Source organism: Bombus vancouverensis, chromosome 14, assembly GCF_051014615.1.
Source record: "Bombus vancouverensis nearcticus chromosome 14, iyBomVanc1_principal, whole genome shotgun sequence".
Taxonomy (NCBI): domain Eukaryota; kingdom Metazoa; phylum Arthropoda; class Insecta; order Hymenoptera; family Apidae; genus Bombus; species Bombus vancouverensis.
The window spans coordinates 11,834,500-11,861,505 of NC_134924.1; the positions used below are offsets into that span (position 1 = coordinate 11,834,500).

A 27,006-nucleotide genomic window follows, 5' to 3' on the forward strand; every position below is an offset into this window, starting at 1 on the left:
TTCGTACGGATCTCACGTTTCCCACACGTCGCCGGCATCAATAAGAAATATTCTTTCCTTGCATAGTGTCTCTTCACTCTTTACCGCTATAAACAATTGCATGATGATGGAAACTGCTTGGCCTATCGACTGGAGAATATATTCAATTACTAAATAATAAGTGTATATGTATATGTGTAAATGAATGAAACTAAAATAATTATAATAATTTTTATAAACATTGTAACAGTAACAATAAGCTATAGTGCAATATACGAATAAAAGATGAATCACGAAGCGTGATCAGCTTAGATTATTTTATTGTTAGTGGGCTGATCGAAAGTTTTGTCTTATATAATACGGTTCAAAGAGAACTTTAACAAAAGTTATTTATAATATATACACATGTATAATGGAAAATAATCTTAATTGTTGAATAAGTTAATTTCATCTCATTATTATAACTTATAATAGATGGCGATAGTAGCGAAATTATCTGGCTGTACTGGCACGTTACCTCATTACACAACAAAGTATTCAAGGAAGTAACTCTTGAATTATTTGGAAGTGCAACGATTTGTTTGAGTAGAATTTATTTATTATATACGCATATTTTGTGGGGTAATATATTATCTTATCTATAACACGTACTTATATTAGGATGTAAAAACAAATAAGATAAAAAAGAATCAATACAGAGGTTATATTAATAAAAGTGCAAAGTATCTATTTCGATGTAGTAATCATCTCAGTTATTTTCTATATGTCATCCCGTAGTAAAATATTAATAATGGTATTTAATAGTTTATATTATTGTAATTTTAGAATCATGGGTGAAAGTAATGTTAATACCTTGCGGAATTTGCGATATAAATACCATACCTACTCTGATCCTATGATATATTCTTCGTTGTCTAAGTCTCTGTCAATGAATTTGCATAATCAGCATGAAATTAAATGCAGAGATTTTGAGTTTCATTTAGCCGAATGTATCGAAGCATATGGATTTTATAAAGGAATAGAGAAATGCGAAGCAGTACTTCGTGATTTTCACGAATGCATGACCCAAGACAAACGCAGGAGTAGATTTGAAATATTATGTGGAGAATTTATACGTCAGGTCGAAGCTGGAGAAAGAAATTATGAGAAAGTACCGTTTATTGCTTTCTTTTAGAATTTATGTTAAAATGTGAATATGTATATGTAAACGTCAACAGCAACTTAGGTAGTCAACAGTACATCGAATAAGTGAAATGTTTGTTCAACATCAAACTGGATAAATGATTAATAATAACAAATTAGAAGGAAGTATAATCTATTTTTCTATTATTCTTCCTATCCATTATATCCATTTCCATATTATTGTTTCATGACTTGCGTTTTTTCATTTAGTCAGGATTTAGCAAATTGTGTTGTTAAGTAAACTGTTTTGTGATTTAATGCAAACGAGCGTAAAAACAATCGCAAAGCAATTCAAATGTCCTGTTATATTCGTTGTTTCCTTTCTTTCTTCTTTGATAAGCTAGTGAAAACTTAAAAATGCATAAATGGTTCTAGTAATATTAAATAAAAAAGAAAAGATTATATTAAATAAAAGATACAATTTAGTCATATAACAGAAAAGTTGAAAGAGAGCAAGGTTAAAGTTAAAGATAATTGTAATCTATTTACATATTTGAAATTAGTGAATGAAAAGATGCGTATAAAATTAAATGGTATATAGATGTTTGGGGTAGGACGTCACTAGATGGCAGGAAAATGTTAAAAGAGAATGGATGAATGTGGGTATAACGTGCAAAGGGTCTTGGCGGGTAGATGGGTAGACGGGTAGACGGGTAGACGGGCAGGCGGGCAGACGGGTATGCGAACGAACAGAGAAAGATACGTAAGCGGGACGGTAGGTTGCCGACTTGTTAGGCCGGAAGGCGGGCGCACCTGTCTGTCATCAGCGCCGACTGTCAATCTTACTGACGCTGGCGCACACGCTGCGAGAACCCGCCGCATTCGTAGTGTTTATCTGTCAGAGAGAACGAGAAATTAGTCCTAACGGGAAGTAATTCGATCAGAAAAGGACGCTGTGATCGAAAGAAACATAGGGAAACTACAGAGAGATAGACCGGTGAGTTGTCGAACGACAGATCAGTTGGTCGAAGAAGAAAACGTGAGAGGGAAAGAAACCGTGAGACACATCGTGTGTTAACTGTTCAACGGTATGGACATGGCATATCTTTTAGTGTTGTTTGTCATTCATCATTCGTGTATTGAAACTCGATGACCGGCAAAAATCGAGTTAGCTCGTGTTGCGCGATCATGCAATATTTTTATCGTGTTAGTGTACGCGTCCCCACGAATTGTTGGTTAGACTTTGTACATTTTTTCCCTAATTTATTCGTTTAATTTTGGTATTTTGTTAAGAAGTGTGACATGACTTCTAGTCGTATTTAAAGAGTGTATTTCTTTTTTCTTACCATGCTGTTTCTTTCTCTATTTAACAGCTGATCGAGTATCGAATTAAGCCAACCACGAGGACATTGCTAGACCGCGTGTACATTGCGTCCATCTCAATTTTTTCATTATGGATCATCGTGTTGGTGAGTATAAATCAATCCATTAATTGCTAGGTTCGTGATATAATCAGTCAGTACCGAATCCATAATTTTGTTAAACATTATTAGTTGGTCTCGAATAAAATTCATTATTCGTATTATGTTGAAAATTTCGATTACGAGACGCCATCATTTACGATACTATATAACGCGTGGCTACCGAGCTAGCATGCAGTCAGCAAGCCAGCTAGCTAGTTAGGCACGTGGTGGCGCGCCACGGCGCGGACTTCGTTACTTCCACGGGGCTCACCGGCCTTACCCCACGGAATCCGCTCTTCGTTATAATTACCAACTGTCATTCTGCTTTTTCCGTCGTGCGTCGTGCCTTCCATGCTTGCCTGCCTGTCTGAAGTGTCTGACTATTCGCTCGCTTTGCGTGCACGCGCACCTATAGTACGTATACGAATATGTTTACGTGCTTGCTCCTTTTGATCGCTGATTGCTTGAGCTTTTTTATGCCTTTACATTTTCAATATGATCTATAACTGCTTTCGTCACAAGTTTACATACACATACATGACGAAACTCGTGTAACTCGTTCAACATTATACAATTAAACGAATAAATATATAATATAGGAACATTTCTTTCAAACAACTTTTATATCAAATAATATTTCATATTTAATTAAATGAGATTCAATTGCAATTTGTTTACAATTTGTGGTTCAAATTGTAGTATTTCGATTTAAGATTATAAACCTTGATAATTATATGTATATATATATATATATATATACGTGTATACATGTATGCACATGGTATATATACGCGCGCCATGTGGTCGTGTATAAAGTGAGTTTACAGTATATGGATGATTAATATGTACATATGTATTTTATTCAGTCTGAAGCCTATATTAATTTGTCTCTTGTCTTATTATATATAAATATCTTTTTTAGAAATTTAGTGAAATTTTATACCTATTATCTTAACAGATAAATATTCTCATTTCTCTCTCTCTCTCTCTCTCTCTCTTTCTCTCTCTTTATATATATATAAATATATATATATATATATATATAAATATATATATATATATATATATATATAGAATTTAATAATTTCAAATTTATAAAATGTTTTCTAAAACCATTTGAGAAAATATGGACGTAAGTCGAATGTGTCCGCATGGTGTCTACTATTACGTAACGTAACATATGAGATGTATGTAGTAGGTACATGTAATATTGTAGAAATGTAGAAATTCATATCTGGATTTTAAAATTAGAATTGTGCTTTATGGTGTCACATTTTTTGGTAACGACGTTATTGCAAGAAATTTATACAAAGAGATGAGTGAAAAAATAACTTTTTGTGATAATATTACACTTATATAGTAAATAGTGATAAATGATAGATTGGATGTTAAAAGTATATGTATATAAATGTGGCCTTTTGAAAAACGATAGTATATAAGCACATATTTGCTCACACGATGAATAATTATTCTGAATAATTACGATCCTATGTGTAATATCCAAGAATGTAACATTTATAAAATTGTTTAAGCCATACAAGTTTAAGAAAATCAAGTTCGGATTAGAGTTCGAGATTAGCAAGTCGGTAAATGGGTCGCGATACACGACGTTATCTAGCTTTGGTCATTGGCCAGCGAAACTCGTTTAAGAAGACGCGAGAGTATTGTGTAACACGTCTAATAATAGTAATAATGGTACTACTAGTAGTAATAGTATGGTTAACAGAAACAGTACCGAATCTTATGGAAGAATTATTACACTGCGCTTTTTCTATTAATTTTATTACACAGGCAATTATATATATATATATATATATATATATGTACATACATATAGCAGACATATACACATACGCACAACTAACCTGACAGAGATTTGTTATAGTTTTTTTTACATACCGGCTCTGTTGTTTTCAAGTATCGACCTTGGTCGACATAGTAATCCTTGTTGTACATCTAATGACAAATTGCTTGATATTTTTTGTTGTATCGCATTATCTTATTGTATTTGGTGCATAGCAAATTGTACGTTACGTGTTATAGTACGCTTTCATCGGATGTTTCTTAATTCGAATTACCGATCAAGTGCAAAAGATATAGTAAAAAGTACTACTAGAAAGATGGGTTGTAGGGGGAAGAACGAAATACGTCGAGAATAAAGCAGAACGTATTTTATAAATTGACCATAGCGTTATTTCGTGTCATCGTATCTTTGCCTTGTTATGTAACCGATAGTAGTGCAGCTATTCGCGCTAATCATTGCGTCTTGATTCTTCTCGATGACTTTCGAGACTTTTTGATACCTGTTTACGTGTTTACCGGCCGATTAGCAAACGGATCTACCAAAATATCGCTGTATTTCATTCGAATGTTACGTAAAATTCGAACATGATGTATGTTTCTTTAAATTTTCAAATATCATCGACCGAAGATGACAGTGCTTTATTTATTTTATAACATAGGAGAACGTGCGTTCCTCGATCGCCGTTTCAGGGAAGTAGTTATGTCAAATGATGATAAATTTCCAAGTTTTCACATTGTTTGTTAATTGTTATTGCCTATGTTTAGTTTTTGCATACAATGGGGCCAGTTTTATAGAATATAATTGGTTTAACAGGGAAATCATTCATAACAACAGTAATATATTATCTGTTATCGGTATCGTAATTTTTAGTACTTTCGTGCTTTGGGTCAGACGTATATACAGTGTTTGAGGTTATCGTGTCAAACGTTGCGTGAGCAGAGAGGCTATAGTTGGTGGAATAGGATATTGTAAAGTAAAATTTCTTCGGTTTGAATAATCTCGATGGTCGTAGATAAAGTAGAGTGGAGACACGTACGTATGGAAGTTCGTCGTTATTTCGTCGAACATCGATAGATTTTGGATCGGAATGCAATAGTCTTGGTTAGATTCTTTTCTACAAAATTATGCATTATTGCCAAACTAGAGGTCTTATCTAATCATGTTCGGTACGCAAATGCGAATCGAACATAAAATCACTTTTCTCGCGTGTCTAATTTAGAGTATATTGAAAAAAAGGTAGAATATACATAATGTGATGTTTGAACATTAAAAGATTATTAGGACGAAATGAGAAGACATGCCACGGCGCAAAGCACGAACAGAACAGCCCAAAGGCCGTGTCTAAAATCGTTCTATGCTCGCTGACCTATGAAGAATGTTCGTCTCTCCTCTTGAATCGATGTTCCTTTGCTTGTCGAAGGTTCGAAGCTCTGCCATATAATATATGTATTGCTCTCGAAACATCTCCTCTGCGAAAGCCGTGTTCGTTGAATACGTGTATCCGTTCAAGGATCGGTGTAACAACCGATACATCGAGTTGAAGTTTTATTTTTCCTTTACCTGACAAATTGTGAGTTAGAAGGAAAACAATAATTCTGTTATTCGACCGTTCTGTTACCTGAGAAGCGGTGTTTTCGACATGTCAGTTTCTTATAAGATATACCTACATATTACAATACATATAATATAATTGTATTGTATTACTCTAAAATTTATTTTCTCCAAACATTTTTTCCTTTACCTGACAAATTGTTAGTTAGAAGGAAAGCAATAATTCTTTTATTCGACCGTTCTGTTACCTGCAAAATGGTGTTTTGGACCTGACAGTTTCTTAGGATATATACCTACATATTACAATACATATAATATATAACTGTATTTTATTTGTTTTCCTCAAGCATCTTTTCCTTTTCCTGACAAATTGTGAGTCAGAAGGAAAGCAATAAATTTGTCGTTCGACCGTTCTTTTACCTGAGAAGCGGTGTTTTGGACATGACAGTTTATCATAGGATATACCTACACATTATACTACATACAATATAATTTTATTATATTACTTTGAATTTTGATATTTGTTTTTCTCAAACACGAACATTAGAATAAACACTTTCTTTTTTTTTTTACTCGCTTTTTCAGCTTAAACGTCATAAAGGGATTTCTCGTAGTTTAATTTAAGGCAATTTTCTTCAGTTCGACTGATTTGCGTTAGCGGTAGATAGCTAATAAGAGGTACAAATTCATTCGATAGTTACACGCATGATTCAACATTCGTTTCAACTTTAAACCGTTTAAAGAAACTAACAAAGCCTCGCAAAGTAATTAGGGTCGAGATACTAAACAGTTTTTGTGACGATTACGATCAAACAAAAAGTGTTGCGCAACTTAGTTTGGACAGAGAGAAAATGTATTCATGCATGTACACATTTACGAATGTATATATTGTTGAAAAGCTCGTTTGCGAGAAAAAAAGAAATAAAAATATCACATCAATTTTTCATAATATTATTCAACAATTATTCTAAAGTAAAGATGTTAATGATGAAGAGGGATACGTTTCTTACCAATCGAATAATAAGAGAGAAAAAGCCAGGGATATGATCATCGCATACAATAGGCTTATCGCATTAGAAATATCATCGATTGGGATGGTCATGTAAGGGTTGAATTGATAAGATAAAAATACGCTTTTACAGTTTATCCTAGACATCCAGAGATAAATAGTGGCAACAAAATTGGAGGATGGCTAGAGAGGAGAGAGAGAGAAAGAGAGGAGTTTTTAATGTTCAGTTAAACGTGTATATATACAAAAATACGTGTAGGTATATTTTTACATACTTAGCTTAGGCTATAAAGAAAAATAATGTAATTTTTGTTCCATGCAAATTTCTGCATTATTTGTTTTTAAGATACTGCGAAATATACGGTAGACACGAGATAGAATTTCTTTAATTTATATAATTTTTGTATAAACAACGGAGGACACTAAAATCTTCGAAAAATTCTACTTTCTACTTTCAAACGTATCGAAATAACGGATTTTACGTTTCGACTAGCTGCACGTGCAAATGATTCGTGCTTTTTCTTGGTCTTAGATTATACTCTATCTCGTAACCTTATCTCATATTATCTCTTCTCATATCTCTATCTTTTTAGTGGTACGTCGAACGAATAACACACATTTTTGTAACGTACAGTAATCGTGTAAAATTTTCTTCTCTTTTCTTTTATTTTTTCTTTCTGCTTTTCTCTTACGTATACAGTACTCTGCCCTTTGAACAACGCGGGGTATAGGAACACCGACTGATCGCGTAACGTAGAACGAACTCCGCGCGTAGTTGCGAGATCCACAGACTGACGCACATACTCGCATAAATACGCACATTTATATTCTTCCAATACATGTGCATGTATTTGTTATATTTTGTGTGTGTGGGTGTATGTATTTGGTTACACTATATATATAGTACTTACGTATACATAAATTGATTCGTAATAAATGTAAAAAAAATGAAATTTGTCAAAAAAGATCCACGCTGTTCAGGGAGGTGTATCTTAAAAAAAAAAAAAAAACAATAATTGCTGTTAATGTGAAATATCACAAGTATATTTTGTTGATTATTAATTTGACTTGTGATTGACACATATTTGACTTGTAATTGACATTTACCGATAAGAATGGAAAGTTAATATTACTGTTAATTATGCTTTTGTAAACAAACGATATACATATAGAATCTGAAAATAAGGAGTTTTGTTTTAATATTATTAAAGAATAAGGGACAGAGGGCCAAACGAAGACATCGGTTATGGTTAGGGTTAGGGTTAGGGTTAGGATTAGGATTAGAGTTAGAGTTAGATTTAGGGTTAGGGTTAGGGTTAGGGTTAGGGTTAGGGTTAGGGTTAGGATTAGGATTAGGGTTAGGGTTAGGGTTATACAACCGTGTTACTACATAGCGAAGTATGCTTCCCGCCAATATAGCTCCTATACCTGCTTTGGAAGGGATAACGCACTCGCTATGCTATCGTTACGAGAATACACCGAGCAACGCAACCGCTCCGATAGATTCTTATGAAGTTTATATGGCGGGAAAGACGCAAATAGGAAGGGGGCTGAAACAGAGAGAGTCTAATGGCTGACCAGTGACAGGCGAAGAAGCGGGAAGTGGATACGCGCGCGCAAATCTTTCTCCTTGCTAGGCGCGCACATGCACTCATTCTCGTGTTTGATTTGTCTCTTGTCAGCCGCCTCTGTCAAGCCGGCTTCCGACATGGTTGGCCCAGTCGTGTTGTCGACGTCGTCCGATCGTGTTTGATCAGTTTTACTCCTCATAATCGGTTAAAAATAAACAATACAAAAGATATTTTTATTCTCAATTCCTTCGCCGCTCTTCGGCATCGCTGTAAATAGCGAATACTTCGCAAAGAAGCGAAATACCCGTGTTTTCGATTCAAGGCAGGAAAATCCCGGTTATTGTTCATGTATATTTTTTGTTATCGCCTGTCCAACATTTTGCAGGCAGAATATATCATTACGAAGAACGTATTTCCTGATCGCGAGGAATAAGCGAAAGCAAACTCGAACGAACCAGATAGCCATCAGGAAGTTGTATTACAATTGGGGATTTTAAGAAAGCTAAGCTGTCTAGTTTTTAAGACGGTCGAGGAAAATTAAAGCGAAGAGCGTCACGCAACGTCTAAAAATGACGAAGAAAACAAAGTTCTTTTGTGAATTCGCTAGACGACACAGCTGTGTTACGTGAGAAAGGCGTTTGAATACGACATCTATGTCATTTTCTAAACGAGAACCAGCGATGCAACAACGGTATCGGCCAATAAAGGAGAAACGACGGTGTTTAAGGTGATTGATAATATCACTGGTCCTATCCATGACGTATCTTGCCAACGAAGGAAAAGTCTTTCGTCCTGCGTTGTTTCTATAAATTCTGATAACAGCGCCAAATTGGGAAAGCGAAAAGATAAGAAACGACGAGTGGCTTAATAATGAAAGTAAATGTACGTTAATCGTTCAAACGTCAATAATAGAGTGCATAGAGTGCAATAATAATAGAGAGTAGAAATGAGACAAAGTTTGACGTACGATCGAAGAAGATTTGGAACATCGCGATAAATTTTTCCTCGATTGTTTTATTATCGTGTCGAGATATTTTCTACAACGTATACCGAGCTTCTTAAGTTCTTATAATTACAAGAATATCATGTTACCACCAGCCGCTATGCACTTGGAACAGAAACAGAGTACCGAAAGAATGACAGGTACACAACAACAATACCTTCATCAGTATCGTGATCAATATTGTCACGATGATCAGCATCAACATCCTCGACATCCGCAGAAACAGCAAGGTTGTCATCGTTATCGTCGTCATTATCGCAATGATCATTACCATCATCATCATCATCACCACCACCGTTACCATCATCATCATCATCGGCACAAACATCAACTTATCCCTCAAACTGATCAACCGTCACAACATAATTCTCGCCATTCACGAAATACGGATTGTCGTCGTACAATGTCCCCTTTGTCATCGTCGATGATGCCACATGACGATAATTCTCCCTCGACTCAGCGTACGAGTATGTTCGTGACAGGTAAGAGTGTGGCAATAATCATCGATTCAAATTTGTCGAATTTCTTTCTAGAAACGCGACATTTGCGTAATTCTTTGAATTTTTTTTTTATGAAGAAAAGGTAATACTCCTCGAGAGAGTTGAACGTTGTATAACGTGCAATACCATCGGAAGAATAACATTTGAGGAATATACTCGTATGTAAACGAAAATTTGATATGCATATTTCGAAATAATTTCGAAATAACGTTGCGCACACAATTACGTATGCGGTTACATATACCAGTAGTACTGAACAAAATCAATTTTTCTAAAATGCTTGTTAAGACATGACACGATGTCACACAGGAGAAATTATATATCCTGCGATATGCGACGAACTTACATATATGTATATAACAGTGTTCGAAGATCCCTATAAGCATTTATGTAAACCCCATAGGGCACCGTTTAAGTTCATTCAAATCTGTTGTTATCATTTACTACATGCATCCAGAGATAGAAGAACAGTTTCTTTTTTGTTATTTGATTTGCGAGAAGATGGCACGTATACATACATTAGAGGTGGAAGAGCAAACGTGTACAATTTGTTAGATAATTGGTGTTAAAGAAGGGAATATAAATTTTTGGCAAGTTTATTTTGGAGAAATTATCGTGCTTGATGAGCGCAGATTGAAATTATTCGTTCATGGGTTGGTTGATCTTGGGTATGACATCTGTTCAGAGCGGTAATGTTTGGGAATTATCTGATTTTTTGTTAGAAACGGTTTTGTTTGTCAGTTTCAAATCTTGTAATACGTGTTGCGTACGTGGTTTATTGACTAGGAGTTATCGATACCGGATAAGATCTGGAGTAATAAATTACAAGTAGTACAGTATCCGTTGATATAGATAGTTGGAATACATATCAGTGAAACTTATTTACGTCTTTAATGCTTTTGATCGGTGTATTGAATGCAAAATATGCCGGGCATCGTGTACGTAAGCTTATGTCACGAAGGTTACAGTCAAATAATTCTTATGTAAGTCTTAAATTCATTTTCAACGTTAATGACAAAAAAGAGCGCGAAGAAAATTCGAGCGATACTTTTCCTATGGTGTAGCTATGATAGCTAGTTTGATCTCGTTTATTTTTCAAAAAATTCCCAGTAGCCAAACCAAAACAGAGAGAGAGAGAGAGAGAGAATTCATCGGGAAAGTAAAGTCCAAAAGTGAACAGGAGAAAAATCTGTGTTGCATGCAGTGTACAATATTTTTGACTGCAACAGAAGCACTAATTATTAACATCACGTACTTCTATGATGATCTTTTGGAAAACTTCCAAATGTGTTACGGGTCACCGACTGTCATTATTACGATGTAACTTTGTAGATAGATATTAAGATATTCTATGAAACTTAATTTCGTAATATTCTTACGCTATCGATCCGATATTTTTAAATTTATTTTCCAGTTGCTTTGCGATACTTAAAAGCATTGAGGCGTGATTAAGACATTTTGATTACAACTAAACCACGAAATCGTTTGAAATTTAAATCGTGTCGCTCGTCTGTCTGTGTTTTAAAATTCTAAGAACTCTGTAGATTTAATTGTATTATAATATCATTTTCGAATGTCTCTGGGACAAATTGCGTTTTTGAAAAAAAGCAGCTATAATAAAATTATAATATTAACAGATAGCCATACATTGGCCAATGTTTGCCATCGGACAAATTATAAGTTTAACGATTCCGAATATTATGGTTTAACCATAGTTCAATTTTCTATTTTACATATTTTGGTTGCCAATATGTATTGAAAATGTATAAGAGTAATTGCAAGCTTATTTCTTCTCGTAAAACAATGACGTAATTTACTTTAAGACGTTACATTTTCTAATTATATTGATTTATCGAGTTGATTGTTCGAAAAAGAGATGCGGTTACGTTATTAGATAGCGTTGTGCGCCACTAGAACGCACGATGCATCTGTAAACTCGCTAGCAACTCGTTGTATATTTAGCTCGATGGACGAAGAAACGTCTCTTCGTGTACCGACCAAACTAAGGTCGCTAGATGGCTTTTTCCTTCGGTTAGCTCTCTGTTCCATCAAGCCGATAATGTTTGAGATATAGTTCTGTTACTGTATGCTATTCTTATCATCTTTGTTGATGTCGTCGTCATCGTCGTCGCTGCTATCGACATCGACATCGACATCGACATCGACATCGCCATCGCCATCGCCATCGCCATCGCCATCGCCATCGCCATCGCCATCGCCATCGCCATTGCCATCGCCATCGCCATCGTGACACTCGACGTCGTCATAGTTTTCGTCTAGCCGCGAGGAGCTTGGATCCTAATTTTGTGCTGTCGGGTTACTGGACCTTACGTAACCACAAATTCAAACGCTAAGATTAGTCGACGGTGCAAACTAACCAGGATCGCAAATTTAGTTCCCGGGTGTATATATTTACAGGGGGTGGGGGGAGGGAAGAAGAAAAAAACGGAAAAGGAAACTACTATTGTACATATGAAAAGGATAAAAGCGATGAAAATAGTTGCCTTTACGTTATCGAGATATTCAAAAGGGGAAATCTCGGAAGGGAAAACGACATGTGTGAATCGAGAGAAAACTACATCTTTTCTCATTCATTTCTTATCTACTTTCTATTGCCCAACGATTTCATGTACACGTATTAAAAATGCTTAGTTCTAAAATCTGAATAGCCTAATCTTGTTGATCGTTTTATGCGCATCTATTTTAAATAATGTAACGATATACGTGAGATATGTTCGTTTCGAGATTCAATGAGATTTTTTAATTTAGATATATCTATATACATGTGCCTATATACGCCTGTGTATAGCTATACACATATTCGTATATATGTGGATTTTTGTCTCTTTTCTTGAAAAATGATTACAAGTTGCGAGAATGTAGACGAGTGCGATGGCGAAGAACCGTGTAAATTTAATTCAATGATTGTTGTTTTATGTTTCAGCGAGAGAACGTTTTCCTTCATCGAGTAGTACCGACGACGATCAAAGTGGTTCCGATACGGAACACGACTCGAACGCGTTACGCACTAAAGTTCATTCTGGAATAGTTCATCACTCTGGTAATCATTCCGTGAGAAAACGTCGTGGAAACCTACCGAAAACTTCGGTGAAAATTTTAAAACGATGGCTTTACGAGCACAGATACAACGCATATCCAAGCGACAACGAGAAACAAGAGCTGAGTCAAGAAGCGCATTTGACTGTACTCCAGGTTGGTACAATACTCTACTGCTCTATTTAATTTTCATTTCGTGACCTTCTCGACGTCTATTCTCGTCATTGTAGGTTTGCAATTGGTTCATAAACGCCAGACGGCGAATTCTACCAGAAATGATTCGAAGAGAAGGCCACGATCCTCTACAGTACACGATATCTCGCCGCGGTAAAAAGATGCCCGCAGGAAGTCACCAACAATCATCCGGTCTTGGTTCAAGATCCAATCAAAATTGGGATTCGTTAGCAGGCATGAGTGCTCCGAAACGTAGTCGAGATCACGATTACGAAGATTCTGCTGGATTGATGTATCGGTTGGTTACAAGTTACGCTTTGATACTATCATATGCAACGATTGGTCGTCAACAATGTTTCGTATTTCATAATTTTCTTCTGTTTGTTTCTCTCTTTCTCAGAAGCGAAGAGGATAGCCCAAACGACTATGAGAGCAGTTCTCACAGCGAGGAGGAACGTCCATCGACACAGTGGCCGAGCGTAATAGTGTACCCTTACTCGGAAACTAAAATTGAACAAAATGTCAGCCAACTTGGCGCTTACGACGAAACGATTACCCACCCAGCGCGACGAGGGTAGGCATATTGCTATACACCGTCGCGGTTTTTCATTATTTCGACCTTATAACAACGCACGTCGCGTTAATAACGAAAAATCGACTGATATTCTTATTTTTCTTTTCCATTTTATCCTGCTCAGGGACGATGACGAATCTTCCATGGGAAACGAAGCTGCATATTGGAGTGCCCCTAGACAACATCTTATTCAAACTTCTGATGTACAGCATGAAACAGAAGTATATGGTACACGTAATGCTCACAGTCCTCATACAGATGAGACGCCACCTCCGACACCACCCGAAGAGGATAAAGACAAGTTCAAGTGTCTTTACTTACTGGTTGAGGCAGCCGTTGCTGTACGACAACAGGAAAAAGAACGTGAGGGGGCTGTACCGGTTTAACGAGAACAGCGTTCCTCGTAGCTTATATCGATGTTTTTTTTTAACCTTCGATTCTCCATTTTGCCATGGAGGATACAAAACAATTTTTTCGCTTTGGTATCGTCATCATAATATTGATAATTTTTCGTTCTTTTTTCTTTTTTTTCCTCTTTTTTTTTGCATCTTTAACCTCAACCTATGATATTTTTTCCACTTTTAAATATTTTCTCGTAGTCTCAAAATTCGCGAATCGGATAAGAGAGAATCTGACGATTTACATGTTTTTCCTTTCTAATATTTTAGTTCTTTCGCCAATTTTTTTGCGTATGTGTACGTATATGTGCAAACAGGTACGTACATATATAAAGCAAGGAGAATAGTAAAGACTTTTGAACTTGATGAACAACCAGAAGTATATAGTAACTAGCCATTAAACAATTGTGTATATGATAGTGTTCTTCGAATATTGTGATTGTCTTCTTACGGCACGTGATTTATGGATGCATTGTTTTAAAATAACACATGTACAACGAAAACTCACAAAAGTACACGTGCGAACGGTACTGTTACTGTTTTTTAGTTGTTCAAAGTAGTAACAATAGTCCTTCCGATTGGAAGACCGCTCCGATCGTACTAAAGCAGTTCTGCCGTTTTGTTGAGAAAGTAAAATATCACGCATATACACTATACATCAATACTGAATATTGTATCGCGTGATGAAATGACACTGAATAAGAAAGATACGTTCTTTTTGTTTCGGTGATTATATTTCTGTCTATTCTAATACACTATTGACGGAAGAAACGTGAGATTGATGGTCAAACAAGTGCCAAAATATTATGTTGCAAGTAAAAGATTGTGGTATAAGGGGAAGAGTTAGATCGAATACCGATTTACATTCTCGTTCAAGTTTTTATTCGTGTATCGTAATTCATCAGAAAAAATTGTATAAACTTTATAACACGCGAATTTATTACAGATGCGTGACTGTTTTCTAGAATTCATAGGGAGTAAGGGAGAAGTAATAGAAAGAGAAGACAAGTAAAAAGAAAAGCTGGTAGTACGTCGCTGATATAATACTGAAAGAACATTTACGCGTTTCCATTCTCTCTGACAAATAAAAGAAAGAAATAGACTGGTTAAATAAGAACCTTCTAAGCTTTGCTTTTTATTGTACTTTAGATCGTTTCTTATATACATTTACGCTATAATAATTTGCCAAACATACTATAGCAGAAACAGGCCAAAGAATATCTGAAACATATTCATATGTTTCGTTGTCATCTTGATCATTTTACTTCTTTTCTCTGCTTGTTGATATTAATTGATCGAATTAATCCTATGACGTTAATAGTTGTGCATGGTTCCTGTCCATATTTCAAACTTATTATACAGTACTTAGATTCGTCAGTATATCATTTTGTAAGCACAAGTAGATATTCTTCTTTCTTTCTTTTCCTTTTTTTTAAATAATCTCTCTCTCTCTCTCTCTCTCTCTCTTATTATTATTGTTAAAGCAATATGCAGTAACCTACAGCAATTGTGATTTTTATGGCGTTTACGTTCGCATTTATGTTAGATAGATAAGAAGACTGCTCGAAAAGAGATTTGTACACATAGTGACGAGTTTGCATAAAGTTAATGCATCTCCCTTTTCTCCCTAAGACGATCGAACGGTAGTAGGTAAAAGTAATAAATATCTGTCAACCGTTCGTTTTTTTTTTTTTTTTTTGCAAATATAAAATGTCTTTTAAATGAAAGAAAAACGATACACGAAATACATGAACAACGTTTACGGATCGCAGTAAATGCATATATCGAATACTAAGCGCATGTGCCTATTAAGAAATAGATTTATAGATGATAAGTATATATACATAGATTTATATTACAGCCACATGATTCAACGTACGTTACACAAAAGCACGAATTTTTAAACGTTCGTTATTTGGAAATTAGCGTCATGGAATATGAATCACGTATAGGAAAATCATTGGTACAAACGCCAAAGACTTATAATATATAACCGTTAGTTATATATTATATCCAATAATTAAGTACTTTAATTAAATCCATATAGAATCCTTTTTGCCGGGTACGTAGCTAGTTAATGTGTTGATCGTGTGCTCGAGCGTTTGGCATAATTCGTTAAAGAGATAGAAAAAAGGGGAAACAGTAGAAGGGGGAGAGGAAGAAAAGAGAAGAGAGATAGGAGGATATGATAAGGATAGAAAGAAGGAGAGAAAAGATGTAGAAGAAAAAGAAAGAAATGGAGAAGGAAGTGTTAGGGAAATGTGCCTATGAAATGTGTACTGCGACATTAATTGTGGCGCATATCGTGAAAGTGTGAATGTAGACGCGAACGTGGATCGATGCAATGGTATGACTAACAAAATAAGTTTGTATGTATGTATGCATCGATACGTGAGCTATATCCAAATCGTGTTCAGACAAAACGAACTTCTTTAATGTACAAAATATGATTCAAATTTATTTTTAAATTGCGATAAACAGCGGTTGCGAGACCGTTACGTTAAAAACTGTTAAGAAAATACTTTACGATAGTTTAAGGATAGATCTCTCTCCGACAAAAGATAGGCTTGCAAATATGATAGTCTTCGATCGATAAGACATTTTTCGATCACACACTAAATAACGTGAATTACAACGACGAGGATGATGACGAAGACGAAAACGGCGAAAACGACAATTATAAATATCGGAAGGTACAAGAAAATACCGTTCCGATTCCGATCGAAACGTTGCTGTTACCCGTTCCCATTGTTTCTAATATATCCAAATCGCCTGTTTTACGAGTGGTGTATGGTAGCATTACAGTTTACCTCTGTTTCGCGTGCTCCCTTGCCTGCTAGTAAAAGCAAAAGCAGAGTTGAAATAACGCCGCATGCAAGCCAAAATTATTCTCATAACGAAATGTATCTTCATAGTTCCTAATTCATTCAAAGTTCGCTCTATCGGAAAGGCAAGGGGTACAGAAGAAGCGATAAATGGTGAATGCTTGTACGAGAAGCACCAGTCGCTGGTTCGTTACCGAGTCGCATAATTATAAAAGCAATAAGCGTGCCTTGTTCGAATGTTCTAAATGCATACTGATAATGATATCTAACGGAAGGTAGTGTCGAAACGTTCGCCGAATTCGTCGAATTTATTTCTAATGTATTTACGATTTTGGAAACGTTAGATAAGGTAAATGAAATAAAAGCATACAGAGTTCGCGTTTTCATGTTGGTAAATTCTCCTCTTTCATTAAAAAAAAAAAAAAAAAAAAAAAAAAAGAAAAAAAAAAAAAAGAAAAAAAAAAAAAAAGAAAAGAAAAAAAAGGAAAAAAAAGAAAAAGAAAAGAAAAGGAAGATAAAAAAAAGAAAAAGGAAGAGGAAGAAAAAGGAGTTGTTGTATCAGTTGAAGCGTTCGATTAAATATTGAAAATGTATGAATTGGGAAGAAATAGTCATCTACAAGAGAGGTAGATGGAAAGGAAAGCATTCGTACATAAAGCAAGTATGTACTAAGGAATTTTTCCAAATTACCTATTGTTTGTGGCCAACAAAAATATTAAATAATGAATGAGCGAGGAAAAGAAGGAGAGTTGGAAAAAGGGGGAGAGGAAGAGAGAATGTTTGTATTTGTTTTATCTGCGCATTATTCTATTACATATACTGAATTCCGAGTAAACATATTCGGTCAAATTAAATATTTTCATATACTCTTATATATCAACTAAGATTATTCGATAAAAATGAATTAAAAATAATATTCGTATAATGTACAGGACAATTAAGGGAAAATTCGAGAAATGTAGAATAGTATGAAAGATGGTTTTTGTGTGTTTATTACGTAAGGTCATGTTTTTATATACAAGACTTGCTTGTTTCAGTTATTACCTTATATACAATTCTTAAGTCCATAAATGCTTATTTTTGGCATTATTTCTGTATAAATACGAATAATACGCGTATAAGCACATGCACGTTAGTAAGTACACGCGACAGGTGTGCAAATTCGTTGTTTGTTTCTCGTAACGCGTAACAAGTAAGAAAAATATTTTATTGGAAAGGATTAATAATATAATAAAGGTTCTCGAATCCCAATGTTACGTATATTTCCTTGTATGTACGTAATCCATTTTTTAGGGGAAAAAGGAAGAAAGAAAGAAAAACGTTTTAATCACTTTATTTGGAAAGTATCGATATTTGATAAGACGAACTGTCTTAAAACTTGTACGATTTCAAGTGTTGTCGTTTTGGTCAGCTGTCCTTCGTAACGTACGTACATATAATTTGAGTACTCTCTTCCCAGCCCCGTTTCTCTCCCTGTCACTCTCTTACTTTTAAACGTAATTTCAAATGTTTTATCGAAAATATTTACAATTTCTTTAACAAGCAGAACGAGAGAAGAAAACTTTCGATCGTCCTTTATACGTAGATGAGAAGATTTATTAGTTTAAAAATAGAAGAATCTTCAAACAATGGTGGTTCGTGGTTTCCTTGGGAATACCTTCGTTATATTAAATTCTGTTCATTTCGTATTTTTACATATGTTACGTACGAATACAAGTATTTACGATTTAATCTTTTTTTTTATTAGTTACTAACGGGCTTGCATTTTTCTAGACTTGAAATACACAGTACTATCGTAGTAAACACCCATTTACCTTTAATTTGAATCGAACGGCTGAAGAAATAACAAAGAGCTAAAAGGCGTCCTTTTGATTTTATCGCAACTAAAATTAAACAACAGCTAGTTAAAGAAACATTTTTATTTCGAGGTAACGTTTATGTTTTGATACTAAATTATAACGATGACATCGTTCCTTCTATTTTTCTCCCTTTCTTACTTTCTTCTCCCGTATACATGTATATAGAAATTAGAATACTTATACCTATTCGTTACACGCGTGTATCAATGGAAAATCTTTTATTCCATTCCGCTTAGGTGCGTTCGCAACATTTTGCAGCGTGCCCCGGCTAAAAGCGGAAAATATTGATATTAGAATATAATATAAAATTGTTTCGATTATTTACGATTACTTTGGCCAGGTATGTATATGTGACAATTAGTCAAGTCTGCGTTCGAGCTCGTTTACCCGTGTCGATTCCCCGAGCAATTTACTATTAACTATATTGTTCAATTAAAAAGTTTGTAATAAAGTACGTTGTGAATTTTATCATATTTTTTTTACTACGAGTTAGTCATTCAATTACTTTTATCAAGCTACGATCTGCCATGGTTTTACGAGAAGTGTGGATAGAGAAAGAAAGGAAGGAAAAGAAAGTAAGTAAGAAGATTTGAGTAAGAAGATACGATATCGCATAATAAAACGATGGGAATGAAAGTCAATAGCACTCGATAGTAACGTAAAGAACGCGAATACACGTGAGTGGGAAGTAATGTAACGGAGGATAACGCGCGAACTCGTAAAATGAGAAGCGCCGAGTGGATTACCGGTCAGTTCGAAACCGAGGCGAGAGTCAGTAGCTTCCTACGGTACACAAACGCGAACCATTACGTGATACATATCCAGTACGCGGATTAACTTTTACACAGTTCGATAAGAGAACTGTTGCATACGCGGTACACGCGCTAAACTACACTAAAATATAAATTACGATAATAAATTGCTACATGATATGCCATATATATGTAGATACGATACACAATTGTATATTTAGAAATAAAATATATGTCTGTGTGACATGTTCGCTTTAGAAATACGGAACGAATAGCAGTCGTTTTGGACATGTAAAGAAGATAGTAAAATTCGTCGACTATAGCCAGACAACGTGTGACCGTACGTGTTACAATTACGATCTAATGGAAGAGACAGATGCGGATATTTAAAAAAGAAGAAACATCGACTCGTTGTTAGAGAAATAAGGAAACTGGTCCTATTGGATTTGTATCAGCAGCGAAGAATCTGTGGTATTAAGTGCAATTATGTCGTAGCCCTGATAATCAGCGTCCATCAAAATTAGCCCAGTTATAGTACAACGACCGTCTGAGGTGCCTAACGCACCTTGATGAAACAAACAACGTGTCTCTACTGCAAATTGAAGGTATTTACTACATTACACCGACGTGTAACAGTCGATTCTTAATTCCCTTCTAATTATACGTCTCCTGAACTTTCTTCCAAGAGTTTCCTCTCTATCGTTCGTCGCGTGTCTTTATCTTTTCTGTCTCGTCTTTCTTTCAATTCCTAGCTTCGTTCGATTCCAACTTTGAACACCTTTGCATAGACATGCGATAATACGATGTACCTATGTTATTCTTCGACTTGAACGTGTCTCTCTTCTTTCCACAAAGCGATCCTAATAATAGATATAGTCATCTTATTCGAATAGAAATAGAGTACACTGGGAAACAGAGGAAACATCGTGATGTAAATGAGAAATTATCGAAAACAACAGTTCTTTATTAAAGGTAATAATCGAGTCGAACGATTAAGCAAAATACTTAAATACCGCGATTTGGAAGTACTAAGGGAGGAACAGGGAAAGTAATGGAAAGAATGGAAAATTATGACTGAATAGAAGGGATGAAGGGAGAGAGGGAGCAAGTGCCTGCAAAATGGATAGTGATACAAAATCGAAAGACAGAAAAAGACGAAGGAAGGGAAAGGAAGCATATCGTATTATTCGTTACTTACGACCCAAATTTACAACAGGGCTTAACGGTGCAAACGAAAAACGTATGCGAGGTGATTGCTTAATTCGGTGTCTGAAGATTCGATTCATCGAGCGAGCCAGTTTCGTTTAATCTTGATTTCGGTGCACGTATTAACGTTGATCGAGGAATATCAACAGAACTTTATTTACACACGTATGTATGTGCGTGCATACGAACATACCGTATAACATACCTATATACTTTGTTATATCGCTCGGTTGACCCACCTTTTCATTTCCTTTAGATTTTCTGCTAGCACTTTCAAACGCGCTACTAGAAACGCTGAACGCGCTGTGTGTACATATATATATATATATATATACATACATACATACGTGTAAGATGCATACGCGCGCGCTTAAGCGTAGGCAAAGAGCCCATGATAAAGATGATTTACAGAGTAGATTAATTGAAATAGGGGTTTACATTTCTTACGCCTAGTCGAATGCGAACAAAATAGATCCTTGTTAGATAAATGATAACGCGAACACGTGTACACTTTGTTGTTTTCACACTATGCACATATGCGGTCTATGTACGGTTTATCAACGCCAGACAATTGCGATATCGTGAAAGAAGAGAATCGATCTTTTCGTAATTTCCTGTCGATAAAAATGAACATACCAATGATCCTCCGTTACCGTTACGATTGTGCTTACGATTACGATTTCGGGAATGTTAACATACGCTGAACACGTTTCGCGGTTGCTGCGTGATTGCGACTATTGCTATACGATGCCCTACATCGCCGTTCGACGCGTACCGTGCATACAAAGATATCGCATGTTTATGTGTTCATACGATGTTACACAGATAACGGGAATCTTTTTAATTCACGATTCTTCCTACGTTAGATCCGATGTGAAAACGCATGCCTCAGGATTCATTGATTCTCTTTTTTTTTTTCTCTCCTACGATATCTCGTCCCGTTTTAAGAGTACGCAAGAGAAGAGAAGAGATGGAAAGAAAAAGAAGCATACTGGCACTGGTTGGACTAATTCTATTTCTCAAGTCTTCGAATACCGAAAGCGGTAGCAGCGGTGGCAACGGCAACAGCTATAACGGACACTTATTTTCTCACCACCATCGACAGAAGAGACTGCTTTGGATAACTAACGATGGTCGAATAGCTTTACCACCAGGCACGATTATGACGATAACTCCAACATTGGCGTTACCCTTTGTCAGATATCCTCCCTATGGTTTTCTTAGCAACATGACTGTTAGCCTTCCCTTTACCAGTGAGTACATATGTCTATCGTCGCTCGTTTCGTCTCTTATCTTCGTTTCTTTATCTTCCGTCATTTAGTTACGTTATACACGTCCCTGTTTCTTTATGTCCGATACACGTATAGACCTTTATCGATCTTTCTTGCTCAAACTGCTTCTAATCATCTTCCCTTCCTTTTTTCTCCTCTTTTTTTCTTTTCGTTCTCACTTTTTATTTGTCATCATTTTTACAGTCGATTTCGACAAACTGGGTTTAACCGATAACGAAAACCCTTACGGCGCTTTACCATCGGCGTTTGACACTACTGCAAGGGATCAGGGATCGAATGCCGCAGAATTTATCGCGACATTCGTAAAACGTGGAATCAGCAAAAGAGAAGCACTCGCAGATTTGCCAAAGAACGCACTTTACGGAGGTGAAAGAGCTCTTTTGTATGGTACCGCTGAGGATATGCTCGCAAATTTCGGTTTAAATGGAAAGGCCTGTCTATTAAGGGCAATCTGTGAAGTGCAGGGGCATCCCCTAAGCAATTTCGGCTTAATCGGGGAAATGCTCAAACTCTTTTTCACGTAAGCATCTTTCTCACCTTACTCCCTACACGCATACTATGTACTTATTTTTATTTATTCCGATTTCTTCTTCCATGATACTGTTCGGTTATGTGTATGGTATCTTTGAAAACGAAATCCAAATTTCCTAACGTGTTCCATAATGCGTATGTATATGTGTATTATTTACAGTGCTAGCAAATCACCATTTTCGAACCTTTTAAAAGAATATGTTGAAGCTGAAAATAGAGGCAAGTTTCATGGGGAGTGTTGGCCTTACTTCAAAGATTGTCCAAAATCGTTATTCCGCTTATCAGAGAATAAATATACGTATGTAAATATATAAATAAACAAGTGCAATTACAATAATCATTTCGTATCATATCTATGTACAAGTGCATACGCATGTATGTGTTTCAATACACGTTTATTTTATAAATTATCGATTATGTTACATGTTTCTCCAGGAAAGATGCCTTCCACGAAGATGCTACAACTGACGAATCAGATGAGATAGAAAAGAAAAATCGATACTTTCCTTCGATCCAGTCGATGGATCGAGCAACGAAGAGAGAAACTCAGTTTTCTCGAAATTTGAAACGTGCGATACACCCGTTAATGTAAATAAAGTCACTCGAAGCTTAGTCTAGATACATGCATATAGTATGTATATTCCCAAGTCGAAAAAAGGTATGACACGAATCAACTATTGTATGTATATGTATACTTAACTTACTTACGCGCATCTTTCCTTTCCTTCGAAATATTTTTCTTTACTAGGCTTGGCTTTAAAGCCAGATCGAAGTCGATTTTGACCAACACCCACTTATTACTCCTTCAATTTCACGATCGTAAACTGAAAAAAGCTGCGCTTTCTCGACTTGATGGAAAATCAAATATGTAATTGCATTTTACGCTTTATCGGCCCCCCATTGTGAGGCATACGTCACATGTGCGCATGGCACGTGCACGATCTTTCATCGCCATATTATATTTAGTAATTTATTTGGTGTTCGTATCGTCCTAGATCATAATAAAAATACAGTAGAAAAGTACCTTTCAGTCGTTTTAAATTACACAACAATTGCGATTTCGATCATTTTTTATTGTATCGATGTGCGTTCGAACGAATACACGTATGTATGTATGTATGTATAGTGTATATATACTCTTATTTCTCGTCATCTTCTCTGTATAATGTTCCGTATTCAATTTTCTTGTACGTGTATATACATGTACGCGTATTAAAATTTCAACGTGTAATCAACTACACAAATTTATCTATCTAAAACACAATCAGGCCAATTCTATAACAGAATATTGCAGTGAATGAAAATCTTCTTATTACTATATTTGTCGCTAGATATGTATACCTTGTAAGAGTAATTAACAGTTTTAATAGTATGCGCAACGAGCAAAACTAAAATTGTTTCACATAGTATAAATATTTGTCAGCTAGCAATAGATAAAACGATAAGAAGAATAAAATAATGTATAATAAGAAAATTAAAAATTAGAAAATTATTATTAAAAGATAAAAAACATAGAAAATTGGAAATAAATAAACATTAAATCGCAGCTATTCAAAAGTATACTCGACGTTATGCGACATGTGTGTAATTTACACTAAATTCTGGTACTGATAATACATATATTGTAGATAAGTTGTATTTCCAATATCGAATATGTGATAACAGTTACGTACGTAGCAATCATACTTACACATTATTGCTTACCAATTATTTATTACGTTACATTTCCATTTATCGCCATCTGTAATAAAATCTTGCGAAATTTTACTGTATTTTACTATATTTTACTATATTTTATTACCTCGTATGAATTTGTTATGGTTCTAATTATCAAGTTGTGATATTTTGAAACACGCTGGAGGTACATCATAAAAATATAGCGTATTATGATCTTGCTCTTTTTTCGTATACCTTTTTATTAATATTTATAGTGAAAGTACATTTATAATTGAAACTACTTATTTACTTAAGTTGTACTTACTCTTACTACTTATTTACGTAATATTTATTTTTGTCCGGCTGTGTAAACTTAACCTCTAAATTTTCAACTGTATTTTTATTATTACATTATTCTTATAAGATAGTATGGCTTGTGAAGCTTGTAACGTAAAATTCAGCTTCTTCACACGCAAGGTAAGAACCATCGTATTATATATCTACGTGCCTTTTTATTGCCAAAGACATGTTAAAAATGAGTACTTTATTTATTTACTATGACATATTTTCAGAAACAATGTATGGATTGTTTGAGGCATTTTTGTTCTGAATGTGTAATTAAGCGTTTGGACAAGATATTAAGTTGTAATACTTGTAATATGTTGTCACGAAGACCTTTAACACGAAGTCTAATTGCACAAGTACGGTCTAAAGATATACAACGGTATCTGTTAGCAAAGAAGATACCGATTAAAGGATGTATTGGTGTGTATACCACGGCGAGAAAAAGTTTAAGTTACAGAAGATATTTAACATTTAGAATTGCTGACAATATCTTTTGGTTAATATTCTTGTTTTTCCCTTTCATTTTGACTGCAGAAAAGGAAGACTTGATAAAATTGTTAATGACATTTGCTAGTGGTGCTAATGTTCATTTGAGTACGGAAGATGCAGGAAACATGTAAGTTCCATTTGGCGTGGAGCTGAAAGTTGCGTGGAGCAAAAAGAATCCAAAATTATTTCATCGACTCTAAATTCAAAACATACGATATCGACGTTAATTACAAGTATTAATATTGTATATTTCTTGTTTGAGAGTTATAGATTTCTGTAGTATCATGTATGTTTAACAAAAAAAAGAGGAGAAAGGAAACATTCATACATATGTATTGAAATTACAAAAAAATGAGAAGTATTTAACAAATCATTTCTTTATTCAATTCTAATTTCAGTGATAGTTCTCTCCCTAACCGATCAGCAACTACAAACGATGAGTATAATAGACAAGTTTTTAATCGTACACACGAAATCAGTGCTTCAAGAGTTGATAGCAATGAAATTCCAGAAACAATTCCTAGACTTAACTTTTATTCGAATGGAAGAGCAGAACCGATACATTCGGTAGAAGAGAAAATTTCAAAAGTTTCTAATATTCAACATTCCGATGTATGTGTAAAAGCATCTATGGTATGTATAATTATAGTAGTATTGTTTTATAATTATTTTCTCATAATAATGTGTGTACGTATTATTATATTTCTTCTACTTTTTTTTCATTCTATGTAGAATCCTGTAAAATTATCTGACATAAATACATTATCAGAACTGGAATGTTTAAACGTGAAGCAATTAAAAAATTTGCTAAGTACAAATCGAGTTGATTATAAAGGCTGCGTAGAAAGATGCGAATTATTGAATAGAGCTTCCAGATTATGGGAAGAATACAGGCAGTCAAGAACAAGTAAGATACGACTCCTTTATCAAACATTTGGTCGTTTGACTTTTTAAGAATAAAAAGATGTTTAACTTGCACACCTTATTCTTAATAGAAGCTGAAATTTTGGACGAAAATCTCTGCAAAATTTGTTGGGATGAACCAATTGAATGTATAATCCTGGAATGTGGCCATATGGCTTGTTGTTTGAATTGTGGCAAACAAATGTCGGAATGTCCAATATGTAAACAGTATGTAGTGAGGGTAGTGCGATTTTTTAAAGCTTAACAAAAATACAGTAATGTTTAATACCATGGAATATGTAATATTCAATAAAACAAAATCGAAAAAGGGCGAATATAATCGCTAACATCGTGATATTTTAGATTTAGTGTTTATTGGCACATTCTATTGCCATCATAGATTATAATATAATCGAAATAAAATATAATCTTTTATATTAATGCAAATGCAATGAAATAACATGTATCGACATATACCATAAATATGTCTCAACATTTTCTATAAATATTTTTATTAAAAAATATGATCGAAAAGAAGGAGGCACTTATTTGGATGCCTATTAGATATATGTAAGCATTTTGCTCTACTTAAAAAAGTAGCTAATCTCTTTGATACGAGCGTAGATTATAATCAACAGCCACCGAGTGCATCCTCAAAGCTGAACGACGACTATAGTCGACAATACGCTACGCTACGCAATTGTTGCCGTTCTCATTTGCGATCGTCAAGTAACACTACTACGAAGCGCCGTATCGAAGAAGTTAAAAGTTTAAAGTAATCAAATTTAGTAACGACCACTGTATCCTTTTATCCTCATTTCTCTTTGCCGAAAATAAATTGATTGAAATTGGTAACCTCGTTGTTGTGACCTCTTTTTATCAGCAGAAATTTACGAGTCATCAATTTGAATTAACTGTTTATTATGCATCATACATAATACAT

At 34.9% G+C, this 27,006-nt stretch overlaps 4 protein-coding genes and 1 long non-coding RNA gene across 10 annotated transcripts; 3 read left to right on the top strand and 2 right to left on the bottom strand.

Moving 5' to 3' along the window:
• On the bottom strand, positions 1-23,470 carry LOC117156333 (uncharacterized). The gene is made up of 3 exons (XR_013060031.1): positions 23,379-23,470; positions 1,915-1,996; positions 1-129 (listed from the first exon to the last, which is right to left on the bottom strand). It is a non-coding gene; the product is annotated as an uncharacterized LOC117156333 (long non-coding RNA).
• Positions 1,963-19,357, top strand: LOC117156311 (uncharacterized). 4 transcript variants are annotated; one of them, XM_033333223.2, is made up of 6 exons: positions 1,963-2,098; positions 2,475-2,570; positions 12,947-13,215; positions 13,290-13,531; positions 13,634-13,807; positions 13,932-19,357. In XM_033333223.2, the coding sequence occupies exons 2-6, from the start codon at positions 2,555-2,557 to the stop codon at positions 14,191-14,193; spliced, it is 963 nt and encodes a 320-aa protein (XP_033189114.1). In that variant the 5' UTR covers positions 1,963-2,098; positions 2,475-2,554; the 3' UTR covers positions 14,194-19,357. The 4 variants fall into 4 exon arrangements, with proteins under 4 accessions (XP_033189114.1, XP_033189113.1, XP_033189112.1 ...); XM_033333222.2 differs by having other exon boundaries at positions 1,975-2,189; XM_033333221.2 differs by lacking the exons at positions 1,963-2,098; positions 2,475-2,570 and adding an exon at positions 9,570-9,642.
• On the bottom strand, positions 4,410-9,393 carry LOC117156331 (uncharacterized). Its single transcript, XM_076624174.1, is given in 3 exon segments — positions 4,410-4,800; positions 4,803-4,877; positions 8,440-9,393. Coding segments are annotated over 3 exon segments (369 nt in total). The 5' UTR covers positions 8,699-9,393; the 3' UTR covers positions 4,410-4,765.
• LOC117156317 (uncharacterized) lies at positions 21,731-24,803 on the top strand. Of its 2 annotated transcripts, XR_013060030.1 has the most exons (5): positions 21,731-22,100; positions 22,323-22,659; positions 22,831-22,968; positions 23,106-23,328; positions 23,419-24,803. XR_013060030.1 is itself a non-coding variant. In XM_076624157.1 (4 exons), the coding sequence occupies exons 1-4, from the start codon at positions 21,818-21,820 to the stop codon at positions 23,260-23,262; spliced, it is 915 nt and encodes a 304-aa protein (XP_076480272.1). In that variant the 3' UTR covers positions 23,263-24,803. The 2 variants fall into 2 exon arrangements, 1 of the variants encoding a protein (XP_076480272.1); XM_076624157.1 differs by having other exon boundaries at positions 21,818-22,100; positions 23,106-24,803.
• Positions 23,650-26,918, top strand: LOC117156318 (E3 ubiquitin-protein ligase RNF34). 2 transcript variants are annotated; one of them, XM_076624164.1, is made up of 7 exons: positions 23,650-23,778; positions 24,755-24,803; positions 24,899-25,091; positions 25,206-25,287; positions 25,559-25,793; positions 25,893-26,067; positions 26,156-26,918. In XM_076624164.1, the coding sequence occupies exons 1-7, from the start codon at positions 23,753-23,755 to the stop codon at positions 26,326-26,328; spliced, it is 933 nt and encodes a 310-aa protein (XP_076480279.1). In that variant the 5' UTR covers positions 23,650-23,752; the 3' UTR covers positions 26,329-26,918. The 2 variants fall into 2 exon arrangements, with proteins under 2 accessions (XP_076480279.1, XP_076480280.1); XM_076624165.1 differs by having other exon boundaries at positions 23,667-23,774; positions 24,751-24,803.
• Positions 26,919-27,006: the final 88 nt, after the last annotated feature.

What these genes read in the sequence shown, in the direction of transcription:
- LOC117156317 (XM_076624157.1), top strand. Translation starts at nt 21,818, where the DNA reads ATGGAAAGAAAAAGAAGCATACTGGCACTGGTTGGACTAATTCTATTT. An exon ending in TGTTAGCCTTCCCTTTACCA is followed by an intron (nt 22,101 to 22,322) that starts GTGAGTACATAT and finishes TCATTTTTACAG; the next exon opens with TCGATTTCGACAAACTGGGT. An exon ending in ATGCTCAAACTCTTTTTCAC is followed by an intron (nt 22,660 to 22,830) that starts GTAAGCATCTTT and finishes TATTATTTACAG; the next exon opens with TGCTAGCAAATCACCATTTT.
- LOC117156318 (XM_076624164.1), top strand. Translation starts at nt 23,753, where the DNA reads ATGTGCGTTCGAACGAATACACGTAT. An exon ending in ACCGATTAAAGGATGTATTG is followed by an intron (nt 25,092 to 25,205) that starts GTGTGTATACCA and finishes TTTTGACTGCAG; the next exon opens with AAAAGGAAGACTTGATAAAA. An exon ending in ACGGAAGATGCAGGAAACAT is followed by an intron (nt 25,288 to 25,558) that starts GTAAGTTCCATT and finishes TTCTAATTTCAG; the next exon opens with TGATAGTTCTCTCCCTAACC.
- LOC117156311 (XM_076624156.1), top strand. Translation starts at nt 9,906, where the DNA reads ATGTCCCCTTTGTCATCGTCGATGATGCCACATGACGATAATTCTCCC. An exon ending in TACGAGTATGTTCGTGACAG is followed by an intron (nt 9,985 to 12,946) that starts GTAAGAGTGTGG and finishes TTTATGTTTCAG; the next exon opens with CGAGAGAACGTTTTCCTTCA. An exon ending in ACCCACCCAGCGCGACGAGG is followed by an intron (nt 13,808 to 13,931) that starts GTAGGCATATTG and finishes TATCCTGCTCAG; the next exon opens with GGACGATGACGAATCTTCCA.